The sequence below is a fragment of the Athene cunicularia genome (assembly GCF_003259725.1).
Source record: "Athene cunicularia isolate RWA chromosome 4 unlocalized genomic scaffold, athCun1 chr4_part3, whole genome shotgun sequence".
NCBI classification, from domain to species: Eukaryota; Metazoa; Chordata; class Aves; order Strigiformes; family Strigidae; genus Athene; species Athene cunicularia.
Genome location: NW_020799100.1, coordinates 11,095,586 through 11,112,530, shown reverse-complemented (window position 1 = coordinate 11,112,530; position 16,945 = coordinate 11,095,586). Strand labels below are relative to the sequence as shown.

At 36.4% G+C, this 16,945-nt stretch overlaps 1 protein-coding gene across 8 annotated transcripts in view; it reads right to left on the bottom strand.

The window, feature by feature from the left end:
• The window catches only part of C4H8orf48 (chromosome 4 C8orf48 homolog), a 115,596-nt gene extending 98,864 nt beyond the window's left edge, over positions 1-16,732 (bottom strand). For 3 of the 8 annotated variants that reach the window (XR_003398403.1, XR_003398404.1, XM_026848439.1), the window contains exons 1-6: positions 15,385-16,730; positions 14,868-14,935; positions 13,008-13,130; positions 6,278-6,510; positions 3,675-3,827; positions 2,498-2,582 (exon numbers count right to left, since the gene is read on the bottom strand). Coding sequence is in view for 6 of the 8 variants with exons in the window: in XM_026848439.1 (XP_026704240.1) it covers positions 2,498-2,582; positions 3,675-3,827; positions 6,278-6,510; positions 13,008-13,130; positions 14,868-14,935; positions 15,385-15,410 (688 nt within the window). In the remaining 2 variants the exon portion in view is untranslated. Of the gene's footprint in view, positions 1-2,497; positions 2,583-3,674; positions 3,828-6,277; positions 6,511-13,007; positions 13,131-14,867; positions 14,936-15,384 lie in introns of all 8 variants that reach the window. The other 5 variants (XM_026848438.1, XM_026848437.1, XM_026848433.1 and 2 more) reach the window with 4 other exon arrangements.
• Positions 16,733-16,945: the final 213 nt, after the last annotated feature.

The following is a 16,945-nucleotide window of genomic DNA, read 5'->3' as shown; positions in this document are numbered from 1 at the left end:
GGGGAGGGCCACGTCCCGTGAGGGGGAAAAAGGAAAAGAAGAGACATGATATTTTTTTTTTTCTTGACATCCTCCATGTCAGAAGTTTTGGATCTCTAGTACCAAACACTGCAGGATTATAAAATAAATCATTTAAAGACTCAGATCATTCATTCCACTGTACTTCCCTAATAGATGATACAAGAAAGCAGAAGACAAACACTCAGATCTCAGAACCATTCTTGATAAAAAATGAAAGAACTGGAGTAAGCTGTAGGAACATACATGCAACAAACATAAGCAAAATATGCTTTGATTTTCAGAGGTGCTGAATTATCTTTGTAACACAAGAACTGTATAGCTACTGTGCTGTGCAAGTATGAATACTATTTTAGAGACAAATACTGTCAGATGCCTAACCCAAATAGCTTATAGTTCAATGTATTTACATAAAGGCTTGACAAGAGTTGCAAAGAAATATTCCAGTATTTCTAGAAAGCATCTATGCACTGAAAGCAAAAGATATCAAAATGTCTTCTTTTGCTCATAAAAATAATCAATCTATATTTAGAGTCCTGGAACTCACTTTCCGTGTTTTTTGTAAGGGCTGAAAGCTGTGTTCATTGGCAATAACAACAAAATTACATTTTCAAAGGATTCAATTCCTGATCACCACTTCTATATCTGACAGCCCTTATAAGACTTCACATGGAGAAACAGGCTTCCCTTGCCTAGTGTTAAGCAGATTGCTTAAGTTAAGAGACTTTGAAAGACTCGAGAGAAACAGTGAGTGTAGTCCAAAAAAAGTGATGAACAGAGATGGAGTATCCATAAAGAAAAGGTCTGTAAGATTGGAAGGTAGGAGATTTAAGAGATTTAAACATTTCTAAGGATTACTGAATAATGGGAAGCTATGTAACCTGCAGTGACAGACAATTCAAAAGCTAAAGCCAAGGAGAGTATTTTCGATGGACTTTTAAACCTGCTGTTTACAAGAAACAAGAATAAACTGCCAATGAAGCAGTGAGATCAGCCAGCTTTGAGCAACTTAGGGCTGCATTATGTTTTCACTTGGGGCTTGACCAGGGGTCAACTCCCAGTGAAATCATTCAAGGTCGGTTTTAAGCATCAAAATGCAGATATTCGCTAACATAGGTAAGCCTATCTACCTGTATATCCTAGCATTTCTTTTCAGGTTTGCCACTGATTTGTGGGAAGAGAAAACAAGAGGCTAAACAGCCCTCAAGCACTCTTATAAACAATATATAGCTTACAAAAGAAAATAATGACATGGGTGTAAAATACAAAACCAACTTCAACAATATATATTCTTGTCCCAAAATGGGAAAATGAAATGCAACACTAAGATTTATTCATATTTGCTTTGTAACAAAAACTCAGTAAGAGTTCATAGATAATGATATTCCTTCAAGACTTCCACAGCCTTTAGAGATCTAAATGCACAGAAGTCAGGAAACTGGATCCTGATGAGAGTCAGTAACTTTATGACTCAAACAAGTCCAACGACCACAAGGTCGCTTGCAAGAGCAATGCAGCGAGCTCTTGCTGTCAGCAGTAATCAAAAAGGTGGGCTGTATTTGTACCCACAGATCAGCATACATCTTTTGAGGCCACAATGAGGATGATTTCACTGCCTAACCCACCAAGATGCCCAGCCATTTTATTTGGATGTGTACTGAATACCAATCTTTCACCCAGATATATTCTTTGAAAGATAGTGACTTTGTCATCTTAAAAAATCACAGAAAATTACAACAAATTCCAAAATATATTCAAAAAATGGTCAAAAATATTATTTGGCATCTTATTCCAAGTTTAATCGATGTTATTTTTTCTCTTCCTAGACACCTATCCCATATGGGTTCTATGTTTAATTTATTATCATTTCTTGTCCTGCTGGCATCCTCAGCTTTGCTGATTAATTTCTGTTATAGTCTCGCTATTTCAGTTCTATAAATACCCCATTTCATTTTACTCCTTTCTATAGTTACTCTGCAACCTTCTTTTCCTCCTCCACCTGGGGTTCTCACTTTCAATTTAACATGAGACAGTGGGCAAAGATTGAGCTGAAATCCAGTAATTATTACCTCCCTGCCCAAAAAATGGAATCATTTATTTTTCTTATGGATGGAAGCATCTGTGAGCTGCTCTGAAATCCCAGAAGCAATCCCACAAAAAACAATACTTATTACTTGTCAGATTAATAATAGAAAGTGTTGGCTTCCATAATTTGAAAAATGTATATAGCTGGACTACAATTTATTGCAACACTTGCATTTAGGAAGAATAAAGGGTTGACTCATAACCCAGATGCCAGCATGCTGGGTGTATCTGGTTCCACCTGCAAGAATATTAAACCACCATGCAATTCATCACTGACAAAAGAAGTTATATCCACAATCGCTGGCATTCAGTATGTGACTGCCTGCAGAAGACTCTCCCAGTTCTTTGTGTCCTTGAGTTATGTTTACTACTTTCAGACCTTACATTTTCTGACCTTTCAGCCTTTGCCATAAGTTCGCGGGATTCTCTGAAGGTTTGGGAAAGCTTCTGAGTGCTTCTCCTATACGTGTAAGCACATCCTGAAATAAAAAGGAAACATGGAAATTACTCGGTTTTGTATTCCTGCCATTTCTCATGTCCTGTATCACAGGTCTACCATTGACAGCTACATCCAGTCCCTCAAAAGCAACTAGGTAGGCAGCAGGCATCAGCAAATTTTGCTGAATTTTTAAAGCATCCTATTAAAAAACTTTGTTGAACAGTGTCACCAATAGTCTGCCCCATAAAGCAGCTAGCTTTCTTAAGGAGGTGAAGGAAAAAGCAGCTGGCCTTTTCAGGGAAGCTGGGAGAAAAACAAGAAGAAAAAAGTGAAGCCTCACTTGAGGCTGAAGTTCACAAATCTTGGATATTGAGTGAATGAGAGTCAAAAATCTGGAGACTGGCATTATCAGGTAAAAAGAAGAGCATGTGGTACAAAGCAGAAATTCTCACCCTGCTCACAAAGATAGATCTTGGGGCTTCAAGAAGCATTACTTATTCATCGCTCAGAAACAATCAGCTTTCAATCTGACTCTCTTTCAAAAAGTGAGAGAAGAGTTCTTCCTTCAGGAGGCAGATCATCCAGAGGAACAGCCACAGAAGACCCAAGGAATTCTGCAAGTTTCAGCTTACACTGCCTACCATCTGTTCCAGGGGTATTTCTTAACAATAAAGCTTGAATCTTTGTGATAACAGACACAGACAGAAGACAGTTCTTCCAAGAAATCTCAATGTATCTAAAAAGCCTTATACTCCATAATATGTCACAGTGTCCTACTCCAAGACTCCTACACCAATTGAGGAGTAAGGAAGACCAGTATGGGCATAGTTACTTGCTATCACATCATTTTGTTATTTACCATTTTGTCTTGGACAGCCCATCAGAAAACAAACTGTGCAGAAATCCTGGGAAAGACCTTCAGCTTATATAAATCAGGCAAGCTCAAACGACTTCATGGGTATGTTAGTCCCAAGCATTTTATTAATGATATGGAGCCAAATTCTATTCTGACTTTCATTCAGGTCAATCTGATCTCATTGTCATAAATCAGGGGGAAATCTGGTTGACAGATTCTTTAGTTACAGTATGTATAAAATGTACCACAACTTTTTTTTTAACAACATTTGCTTACTCTGGAGTAAATCTGTTCTTCCAGTTTTGCTTGGATTAAAGCACTTTCCATTAGAATCTTCTTTTGTCTGAGAAAGGTTATCTTGGCTAGCTCTGCTTTCTTATCCTGACAGTCAGGGCATACTGAAGATTCATGGATTTGAGCTTCTTTCACCTGGAAGATGAGACTGTAATGAGCAATGTCTGTCCTATCAAGATGGCCACTCCATCAAGAACAATCAATAAAAATACAGCTATAGATACTGTCTAAAGACAAAAATTTGCTTTTGTAGGCAGTTGTAAATTCTTTTATAATCTTTGTCACAATATCACCTTGATGAGCCTGTCTGAATGCTTTCAGACTAAATATATTTGCTCTTCCCCAGGTATTATCCCTTCCAGCACTGATAAATCAGGGTTTTTTAAAATTATCTACTTGTATCTCAGAGCTATAGCACAGTTCTGTAATATACTATTTTTTCTTGTAACAGGCTAAGTTTCCCTGATGTTTGAGGTTGCATGGACATTACTGACTTCTTCCACAGAAGCGATAACAGTAAAAAAAAATATGAAGTCATGTGATTGCCAAGCAACACATCAGTGATCAGCCAAAACCAACTGCGAGGATGCAGTTATAACGGGAAAAAAAAAATGTTTTAATTAGTATAACTCATTTGACCCTGGGTGGATGCTCAGTGCAATTTTGCCAATGTAAATCTGAATGTATTTTGCTAGTGTTAAATATGTTCAGAGCATCACCAGCCATTAGTTACTCTTGCTTAATGAGTACCTGATGTTTCAGGAAGCCAGCCTGTGCATGCTAACCAGCCTTCCACAATAGCAAATACACTAATTCTTGAAGGCTCAATTAAGCTAAATGTTTTACTCCACATCTCAAATACTTGATCATCACAACTCAGTAACAGAAATTCATTAATCAGCAATAATTCCAAAATGCTTGTCTGTAATGAAGCTATAGGAACAGTAGTGTTCCTATGCTAACAGTATATGTAAGGCCTTAAATCTCAATGATAGATGTTATGATTATCTTACAAATTTTAAGGTGTAAATAAACTCTAAAGCAATTAGCTCAAATATCTATACGTAGCTCTGAGTCAGGATACAAGCAAAATTCTAGTTTTCTTTGTAATATAAACAGCACTACTCGTTAATTCCTATGTTAGTTTATCCACCATGAAATCTTAAGTGTATTTAATAGCATTATACAAATCCTACTATTTGTACATTTATGAAATATCAATAATTTTATCTGATTTGATTTACACAGATTCCATCTGGTTACATAAATGCAGTAAGTTGCTACAAAAGCAGTGGAATCAATCCTAGGCAGTTATGTCTCAAGCCCACCTGTCTTCTTTCTTGATTTCTTTGTCTCTGCATAAAAATGGTACTACACGGAGGTAAAGACAGAAGCAAATAGACACAGCGAAGTTACTGTTCTTAGAAAATGTATTTGTCTTACAACGTGGTAATAGAGAGGCAGTAAAAATTCTACAAAATTTGCATGGTGGGTTGGTTAAGATTAATACAATGAAAGAATGCAGACTGCTGAAATATCAAAACAATTTAAACAGGAAGCCTCAAATAATCATCATGCCAGAACTGACTGTAAAAGCATTACTCCCTGCTCACCTGGCACAGGGTCTGCAGAGGAATATGTTATCACTTTTAGTATAATATATGGCAATAAATTAAAGCCAGCAAATGTGATAGAGATAAAACAAAATCTATGACTGGAATTACTATTTAAAGCTCATTTTTTGTTTTATCAGAAATACCTTCCCAGGCACTGATACTCTGTACCAATTTCAAACAAATTATAGACATTTGCCAAGGCCCGGATTTATGGGTAAAAGCATCTATAGGTAATGGTCACTACTCAAATCTACATAACCACATATTCAAATCCATCTGCAAGCACAAAGCCAGAATTCAAGTATCATTGCCTCAAAAATATACCAGTCTTGAGACTCTGAGATGCAGAGCCAAAAGGAGGAGCTGTGTCAGAACACCTGTTCTGTGGTGGGAAGAAAAGAGGAGCACTTCCAATTGTGCAAAGATGATACAGTTGCTTCTTAATAAAGGGACTGATGTCACCAAGATTCTATTGGACATGCTTTAATTCTTAATATTACCTAATCTCTAAGAAAGCTGGGAGCAGGAGGAAAGTTTTGTCTTTGGAATACTTTTAATACTGGACTCACAAAGACTCCACAATCAAATAATACACAGAATACTTCTATAAATAACAGGTGCAAACACAACCAGAAAACAAGCCTTTTTTCTTCAGTTGATCTAGGGCTTACTGTGAACTCCAATAACTGAGTATCCAAGGCTCACTCAATTACACAAATCATTATTTCATCACCAGACATTATTTTACAATGATTTGATTATTTACTAGCAACAGTTCTGCAGTAGTGTCTCACAAAAAACATGACAAGTAAAATCTTGAGATATCAAGCAAAAATCTCTTTGAGAGGCCTGAGCATGGCATCAATAAGGTCTGGCTGATTTGATCCTTATATTACAGCTTTTTTTTCCCCAGTGGTTCTCCCAAAAGCACAGGCAAAAGTCTAATTTTTGTTTTCTTCCTTGCAGTACCTGTTTAACAGTCTCTCTGATGTTTTTCAGGTGGATTGTGTTCACTAGCCGATCAGGAACAATGCAGTTCAAGTCACTTGTCTCTGCTTTCTTTGCTGTGAATCCATGCTGCAGTTTTCTTGACTTGCAACCATTTGCCTGCTTAGAGATCAGCTGCTGACGCATCTTGTTTATCTTAATGGTGCAAAAAGACCAGAGAGCATCCAGTTCTCCATCTAATAATTCAGTAATTTCTGTGAGGCATAAATCAACAAAACAAAAGTGTCAGTTACCGTATCAGGGAAAGAGAAGAATTACTGGTCTTGTATTTGTGTGATTTTGTATTATCTATTTAAGAAAAAAACAAACCCAATGTCAAGCCTAGAGGCAATGACTGTAATAAGAGCGGTGCAGAATTTAAATAAAAATTTGGATGATAACTGAAGGAACTTGCACAATAAATGTCTCCATGAATAGTCTTCAAAGAGGGGAGGGATAAGAACCCTAGAGAATTAGACTATTTAATGATACAGCACAAATAAATTAGTAAAGCAAGTACTTAAATACTATGACATTAAATAAACTGAGTTTCAATAACTGACTAATACAGATTTAGCTTTTTCCTATCTGAAACTGAAATTTGCTAAACCAAAATGAATTAACATTTAAAGAGAGCTACTCATCTAGAAACTAAGGAGTAATTCATAAGACACTGAAAAATTAGAGGCAGTGTCTTATTTCTAACTCTGGTAAACACCTTTTTTTTTTTTTTTTTTTTTTTTTTTAGGAAATGCAATTATATTAGAAAATACCTTCCTCTGAAGTTTCAATGACCATTTCCTAAATTCTTTATATGATGTTTAAACAGTATCTTTCACTCTTTTATCTGTTCTTATCCTTCCTAGTGGCATATAATAATAAATAAAAACTGAGAGATTATACTTCAAATGGGCAAGTAAGGATGGATTTACAACTTCATTCAATTGCTTTGTGGGACATTTTCCACAGGCTTAAACATAGCAAATCAATACAGTATTTCAAGAGCATCAGCACGTAATGATGCTGTGTAGTGCTATGTGTCCTTAAGAGCTACCACTGTTTTCAACTATTTAAACAGGAAGAGTACCTCTACCTTTATTACACAGATTTTGCTTTTATGCAACTACTGAAGCCCAACTAAACACTAATGTTTAAACAACTAAACTGTGTGCAATTAAAGGTGAAATGAGGAGAAATATTACAATAAGCGTTACTAGAAGTCTTTTGAACACCTTTGCACATAGCTAGTGCTAACACACAAAGTCAAGACAACTGATAATGACTACAGACATAAGGTAGGGTCAGGTTTTTTTAACTCACAGTATTCAGAAACATACTGCCCATTTAGCTGGAAAGTATGATTATATCATTTAAATAATCATCTATATTGCCTGTTTCACTAATTTTCAGTGATTAAATTCAGTTTTACTTTTCCTAGACAGGCACTGCGTATTCCACTACATACCTCAGGGTGCTTGTCTGACAGCTAGTGCATTGGCATTCCAGTCCTGTGGGCTACCTTGGCATAACCACAAATTCTTAAACCACTGAACAATATGAATGTAAAACTTCACCTAAATATGCTGCAATTAATTTAATCTCAAATACACAAGACAGAGCTGTGGAATTTTGCAAGGAAACTCAGTATCTCTTCAGAAATGCAATCTGTATAAAGGATAAGTAGGTATATAGTTAAGGCCAAGCAAAGCAGTAATCAGTGAGCTTTGCTTTAGACAGCAAGGAAGAGATGCAATTTAAGTGAAACTACCACAGTTCAGAATCAAGCATCGTAAAGCAATTTGTTCCTCCTTAGAAGATGAGGTATCAAACTGACTTAGGACAAAGACATAGTGATAGTTTACAGAGAGATGAATAAGAATTAACAAAACTTTAAAATACAATTTAACAAAAAGCTTTTCTTGCGTGGGATCATAAACATCTGAGTGGAAACTACCATTTCAGTCATCGGGTTATTTTCCTTACAATTGCAATGTAGAATTCCTGTAAAACAGTGTAAATCATGTGCCACACTGGGTTTGATTGGACTAATATAATAGTGGCATATTCATTACATTGCCCATAGAATGAATAAAAAGATTTAGAAGTTATTACTGTGGGGGAAAAAAAAAAAACCACAACCTAGACAAAGCATTTACATATACTGAGTACTCAAATGCATAAGTTAAACGTATGGTGTCTGCTCAATATTTTGTTACAATTTAATACCAGCCTAATTAAGTCACTTAAGTTTCTCCTGACATACAGAAACGCTTTTTAATTAAGAATTGGTTTCAAATAGTGCATGAATCGTGTGCTGCCCTACACCCACTCATTTGCTCATTTGCACCTACAGACATTAGAAGAAACACTAGCAAAGAGAACAGCAATTTTTAAATTTGAGTGCACAACCAATTTCATAAATTTACTTGTTTGATATTAATCCACATTCAACAGTAAATAAGCTCATAAAGCATAAAAATTATCAAAGATCGAGGACTATAATTTTACTGAAACAAGAACAAAAAAATTATGAGAAACGTCAGCACACGGGTAAATTCTGAAAAGATAGTCTTTTAACTGCACAATGACACTTTGAGATTTTCTTCTAGGTATACGAGGTTAACCTGTCCCTCAGCTCAAAGAAAAGAGATGCATACAAGAGGATCTATGCATCTGCTTTGGTGGATGGTTTTATTCCTTGTGTCTTTCACGTATTCCCTCCATTCCATCTTTGAACTAGACATGCTCGAACGCTCAATCTCCATTTGTGGTGGCAGACTTAAATGTCACTGCACGTCTGTCTACAGAGAATCCCTGCCAGTGCCAATTACAGTTCCAGAAGTACATTTTGCTGATGCTTGGTTGCCCCGAATCCTGTATTCCCACATCTTCTTTGTTGGAGAGGAATAAAGCAGGAACAGGTGACAAGAGCAACAAAGCCAGACACTAGAACAGACATCAAGTCAGAGTCATGTATCACCCAGCAGTAAGGTCATGAAGCACAGAATATTTAGAAAGTAAAGCACAACAAACTGGAGCATGAAGCTGCTCTCATTACAGGAGGCACTCAGCATGTACCAACGGAGATAAAACTAATCTCTATGTCTACATTCTAAACCCTGCTATGTGGCTTATAACTAAGTGACCTGCAAAGATTTTGCTTTCTGTGTGCAACTACATCTTTAAGAATGACATTTTAAATCCATAGGAGTGGAGGGAGAGAAATAAAGAAAATCCTCATTGAGTTTCCTTTTCCTTTGATGTCTAACTTTGATTTAACAGGAAAATAGGAAGGCATTTTGTAGTTGTCATGCTCTACTAATACTCTATTTTAAGAAGAAAAATATGTAAAACATTTAAAGGGGAGATAACTGTGAAAGGCAGTAACTGATAACTACTCTTCAGAAAGATTTTAACTCCACATCTCAAGATAACATTTTCATAATTATCTAAATTGCATTTGTACAATTGAGTGCAGCAGCTCAGATTATCATGCTGACAGCCAATCAGCAAACATAGTTTGAAAGATTTGTCAAATAACACAGAACTGATATAAACAGTCTGAATTCTCTTGCAGAATCCATGTTTTTCAGAAGGAATTCATTCCTTCCCAGTTCCATAAAGGTATTAATGAACTCAATGAACTTTCTTTACAAGCAGGTGTTTCCATTTAGATGTTTCTGGTTGGAATTTCCCCACCTAGCCTACATTCATACTATTTTACTACAGAATCAGAAGGAAAGTCTGGAATCTCAGGGCCTAACTAGGTCTGCAGGAATCCCACACCCTGCACATGCTATGAAGCAGTAAGCTTTGGTGCTGAAAAGCTCAGGAATAAGAAAGCGACAGTATAGACTGGATACCTGCTCCCTTCTCAAAACACAGCAGTAGGATGTTTTCTAAATTGTCATAAATAAAAGACTACTAATGTGTTTAATAAATACTATTTGGTAAGTGAATAATTAAATGCTTTGTTCATAAAGTGAATAATAAACTAGATCTACTCAGAAATACTCTGGGCAAGCTGAAAGAAATCTGATGCAGAAACACATACTTCCCTCAGTGCACAAGTCTACATGCACATGCCAGTGCCTTTCACCTTAGCAACATGAACCTCAAGTATTTATTTGCCTGTATCTACACTGGCCTTTTTTACTTTTAGATTTCCCCTTGTTGACACCACTGTCATAATATCAATAATGGTTAAATTGGTAATATTGACTGGACTGTATTTCAGCCACAAAACTGATGCTGCTCAAACATCACTATGCTCCTAAATAACATACATAAACAACTAAAGCTCTCTCACTTTTGCCAGCAATAGTGTAGTGGTAACACTGCAGAAAATTAGAGGAGCAAAATGTTTAATGTAGACACATTACAAACAAAGGTGAGAACAAATTTCTGAATACAGTACAAGTCAGAGCATTAAAAAATCCCACTTGAACTTTCAGATACATCTAAGTTGAAGAACTGCAGTTTCCTGTAGTAAATTTTAAAGATGGTCTTTGGAATAATCTATATAGAATTGGGAATTTACAGTCATTTTGTGATGCATTTGTCTAATAACAGCTAATTGCTACAACACTGGGGTAAGTGGCCAGAGAAAAGGAAGACAGAAAGATAGTTATGACAAAAATTTCTCACTTCTCTTGTGGCCAGTATCTAGGTTTTTCTTCTTTCAGTCCACAAAAATGACTACTTCGGACATTCCCATATGCAAAACACGATTTTTTTTCCCCCACATTTAACCCGATCAGTAGTAACATAATAAAAAGAATTATTTTTTTATTACCCAAAGACAAACTCAAAAGTACCACGGATGCTCAGTGCATATATCATTCATTTTGCTGAATTTCCATAAGGGAATAACTGTGTAGCAATCTAGTTCTAGGTGAGCTCAGCTTCTATTGTATTTTAAAAAATAAATCTCCAAGTTCATAAAATAGTAAGAGGCTTGGGGGCTACTGAGTACTGAATTATTAAGTCAAAGAGAAGCAGGCATTTATAGATGTCAGTATACAAGGTTGCTGTGCTTTTTTATTTTTTGCATGTTAATATTGCAATTAAAAATGTAGTACATAGCTAATTGATGCTGATGAATTTGGGGATAACTTGTCAATCACATGACAGCATACTGTGTTTGCATGGAAGAAGCATAAGCATGAACCTTATGTTGTGGTCTACATATTGACAGTGGTTGGAAGCACTGCAACGATGTACCTGTAAAGTGCTTAGCTGCTGACAAGTGACTGGACAGGCAGACAGAAGACAATGCTTCACTTCATACATCAGCACAAGCTAATGAAACAGAACTTGCTACTCAAGACTGAGTGACCACTCTGACTCTCCTTGTCCATCAAAGTCCAGAAACCAAAGTCCCTTGCGCAGAACTACAAAAAGCTGAAATGGATTAAGAGGATAAAATCTTCCCAAGTGTAACTTTCAAGGGAAAGCTCTCCAGAGATGGGAAACTTCATCAATGTTATACTGTTGTTTATCATTCATTCAGTGAATCTGAACTCATCAGGTCCTTTTCAATTTCTCTGTGAATCAAATGGTCACAAGATTCTGATGTATTTTAGGAAGACTATCTCAGGGCAGCTCACCAGAAGCCTCTCTACTACAGATGAGATGATCTACATTAACTGTCTTCTCACTTGACTACATGGCAGTCTTAGAAAACCAGTTATAGAAAGATAAATGCTGAGATGAGTCAGGAATTTATAACACTGACTCACCACTTGTGAATGAGCTATGAAATTAGGAATAGCCTAAAAATTATCTTAGGTCATGTTTCCCTATGATATATGGGTGGTTTGAGGACGCTTTTATGCAAAGGCAATGCCACAAAGCATCTAGGCAAGATCTCCCTGGTCAGTCAGTCTTACAGGTGACCTACAGAACTTCTGAATTTGTCCACTTTTCATATACATATAGATTGAAGATTCCCCTTCTGCTTCAATTATTTTTTGCTCAACTACAGCTTTCTTGCTCTTTTTTAAATTAAAAATAGTATCTCTGACCCACTTTTTAGAAAGACTTAAGCAGGACTTGCACCCCACCATCTGCTCTCACAGTTGCTTGCGTAACCAGTACATGCAAACAGCATCCTTCCTTCCTCCCTTCCCCTCTCCTCCTCCATACACTATATCATTGTGTTGGTTGCTCCATTGTTCTTGCCAAAATTGGTGCCCTGCTGCCTCCCTCAGCTTGGGAAAGGAACTAAAACATGGCAAACAAGTAATTCAGTAATTAACACAGCTGATCAACAGGGGGAAAAACATTTCACACAACAAATTCTGAAGTCATGTTTATTTTGGAGGGGAAAAAAAACCCACTCCTAGGACCTGTGCAGCTGCAGAGAAATAGGGAAAAACTAAAGAGTCCAGTAAAATTTTTAGGATTGCAGATAAATTTAAAATGTAGATATTTTTTTTAAATGTATTTATCTAGATCTTGTGGTAATGTATTGCTAGGATAACATCACTATGTCAGGAGCATCAAAGCCATGTGTGTTATGGAAGACAAACTACTTTCCAAGAAAGCATAAAAGAGAAACTTCATACTTAATGACCTGGCTAACTAAGCCAGGCTAATTACCTGGCTTAACTTTAATAGCTTGTATATAAAATTTAAGTTTAGTTAAAAGTTTACAACCCCTTTAAAAAGAAACAAGAATTATAACCTCTATTAAAATTACTGAACTCACCATCATGAGTTTTGATGACAAATTTGTCTTGCTTAATGGCAGCTGCTTTATTTTTTAGATCAATCCATTTTCCTACGGCATCTCTTCCTATAGCCACAGAATCCGCTACTTCAGACTGCTCATCTACAATGAAAAAAGGTAGGTTTGAACATACACTGTAAAGAAAGCAGGACTGCAGAAAAACCAAGTGGAAAGTAAATAATCCTCCAGCTGAATGTGAGTTTTGCCTGTTGAGGAAAAAGAAACCCCAAGCCACAGGATTACACAGATGATATGAGCTATTTCAGAAGGAAATGCTGAGCAAGCTTCCTCACAAAGTGTCATACTGCTCATTGCTAATCACCCCACTCAATGACAATATAGGATACACTGAGAAAAACTGAGACTACTGCTTAGAGCTTGTTGACACATTCAATTTTATCTGTAATGCTCACTTAATGTCAATTACTTTCTCCCTCATTCAGCCCCATCACTTAATTTCAGCCCTGCATAGCCTCTTCATTTGTGGCAGTACAAATACTCTTGGGACCTCAGGTGAACTGTCTCAGGGTATTGATCCAAGTGAAAAACAACGTGGAACAGGGGAAATTAAAAAAAAAAAATCTATATCAACTCTCTATTCTCCAGCTTGTTCCAATACAACTTCAGTTCTGCAGAAACTGAGGAAACAGCAAAGATGTGAAAGAGAATAGCTGGGAAAAAGACAAAAGACTTGAGAGTTCTTAAATGTCGCTGCCACTGACAGCAAGATGCATACAGCATGGTCCCAGTTCAAAATACTGAGCATACTCAAGAAGCACCTGACTTCTCGAATTTTTAGGGTACTAATAGCAAATTCAGTGTGCTTATACAAGGAAATAATATGTCCCTATGGGGACACCTGCATGACAGGTTTTCTATAGTTTTTATTATTTATATATACTGTTCTTGGTAAGATATATACTGGTGGAAAGTGATCCATTTCTCAAAATATTTTCCTAAGAATTATTCCCTAGTTTCTCATTTAACTGGTAGCATTCAGAAGACTCCATAATTTTATAAAACATTAACCTTGTAAAGATAAAAAATGGTAACACATTAAAAAAAACTCTACACACACAGCAAGGATACCTCCTACCTTGTACTCTTTGATGACAGAAATAAGGATTCCAATGGTTACACATGGAATAATTTTTTTTAAAACATACCTCCAGAAAAAAAAAAAAAAAAAGGTCTAGTAAAACCTATCACTTGTGGGGGAAAAAAAAAAAAAGCAAAACTGTCAAATCTATTAGACGCTGTTTAAGTATATCAATGTAGCATGAATTGACACCAAGGCAACGGTCATCTCTTTATTCAGATATTTGACGCACTGATATGTAATGCTATATTCTATGCTATGATAAACAGGGTTTACATTCACGTACATTTACAAATCTGACAGCAAATTTTATCCTGCACTATTGGGATTTCATGCCTAAACAGTATTTTAAAAGGATTCCTAATGATAACGATGCTGGTTATTACTGCAGAGTGAAAAAAAAAAACCCATCACACAGTTAAGTATTGGATGGATGAGGGACAGGAGGAACATCTCTACTAGACCTGTAACGGGAAAAGAAACATTTTGTCAATTTTAAAGTATAGACAAGGTTAATTATACAATACATGCCAGCTGATCAAGTTGAACTGAGTAGAATCAGTTTAAAAGAGTAACAGCTAAATAGATGGTAAAATGTATCTTAAAAATGTATTTTAAAAATGTATTAAAAGTGTGGTAGCTAATCTTGAAAGCTAATATATTTATATATGCTGACAAGCTCCAAAACGGAAAAGAGATTTTTAAAAGTATTAATCTCTTCAAGTACTCACAGTACTTACCAGACCAAACTTGAAGAAAAGGAAAATGTAGAAAAATGACAAAGAACCCCACAGAGACAGAAGAAAACCTGACAAAACATTAAGGCAGTTGGTCCTGCTGCTCTATCACTCATCTGATGCAGCTTTAAGGTACTAGCTAGCCCTCTGAAGTATTTCAAGTTCTGAAACTTTCCCTGTGCCCTCAGAAAAATTATTTCATGGCCCCACTACTTTTCATACATGGTAACTCAGTCAAGATAACCTTACAGATTTTTTTTTAATGTGCCAACAGAATTTCAACATCCCATGGTTACTAAGGAAGGGTTTTCATGGCCAAATCACACCCTTCTGCATGTAGCTGTCAGCAAATCCTCAGAGTGCAAAACACAGATCTAGTCAGCATACCAATGTTCTGTTGCTTTGCACAGAAAGAACACTGTACACAATTTCTACATTTTTATTTTTGCTGATTCAAGTCTCCACTGCACTGATTCAAAGCTGTGAAAGATGGGTCTCGAGCATGGTAAACTCTACATACCTACATGATTTTGGCCTGCCAACCATAGCATGTTTTCCAACTTATCTGGCACAGCATACCCCTCGCAACCCTCTGTGGAACAATACAATTCAGGTCATTCACTCTCTTACTGCCAGAAAGCTTCTTCCACCTCACTGAAGGGCTCAAAGATATTTTTTACAAAGTCCAAACCAGAGCTACCATAACTCTGGCTCAATTCCATCCACTACTTTTCATAGTTACCAGAGCTATCTGCTGCGACAGTCGTCATGGTGAAGCACTGCAAATAAAAACAAAAGCATATAACAGATTTAATTATACAGGAAGAATGACTGGATTACTTATAGCAATGGGGGACATATGGAGGACTATTACAGCTCAACTCAGACCCAATTTAGCTACCACAACAGGTGGATGAAACAACTACTTAATCAGCACATTGGATCAAGACAACACCCTTCAAAGCACTAGTGCTGATCAAAGGAGCTCACATTAAGATCTGCTGGTAAGTGCTCAGTAACAATTATCACTGAACATTTGCAATGAATTCTGCACAGCCTTCCTTTCAAAGTTATAGTGAATTACAGAACACTTGGATAAAATCATCCATGAAAACAAAAAAATAATTAAAAAATGGTATTTTTTGCCTTCAGATTAAGACTCTTCACCACTCAGAATGCAAGACTTCATTGTTCTACTTAGATTTTGTCTAGAAAATAAAAAACAAAACAAGCATCAGCCAGCTGATGCTCTCAAATGAGGAGTCATGCTCCTAATGTGAAAACAAGAAAAAATGCTTTCCAGATCCAAACTCTAGGAACAAAACAAACCTCAGATAGTTACCCGTTATGTAACAGATTTATTTTAAAGCTTGGTTCTTACTTCTTTTACCCATTTTTATTAGAATGATGCAATACCCCTTCTTCCTTTGAATTTAACGACCTAAATAATTTTGTCCTGAAAAAATTTGCTCAAATTTCTTCCCTACTCTATAAAGTAAGGAGAGTAAATGAATGTATGGGCAACATCACTCTGGAAAGATGCTTGCAGCAGTCATGGCTCCTTCATCAGAAAAATAGGAAACCCAATGTGATAACAGTAGGTAGATAAAGGCACTTTCTGTCATGCCTGAAATGCCACTGTACTTGGTGTTTGTTACTGGGGTTTAGGCAACTTCACTTTAAAGGTGCTGACTTTAGCATATTCTGTAAGGAAATGGCTATGTTGCCTGTTTTACATGCCACATTCCTGCCAGTCCTGTGCACTGTGTAAAGATCCTGTGCCCCTAAACCAAGTTCTGGACTTCTTTCCCCAGGCTAGACTTCTAAAGCTAATCTCTAGTGCCGTATTTCTAGGTCCAAGCATTTTCTTTGTTTTAACATGGTCCCAAAAATTAAAGAATTGTTCTGATTTAAACTTTAAGTATTAATAAACACCATTAATAAACACTAAGTAACTCTTTTGTTCATTACACCACCACTGATTCAATCAGGCTGGAGACTGATTATTTAAAGATCTGATCTACATATCAGAAAAACAATAGGAATTTCAAACAGAGAATCAGTTAGTACTTCAGCCCACA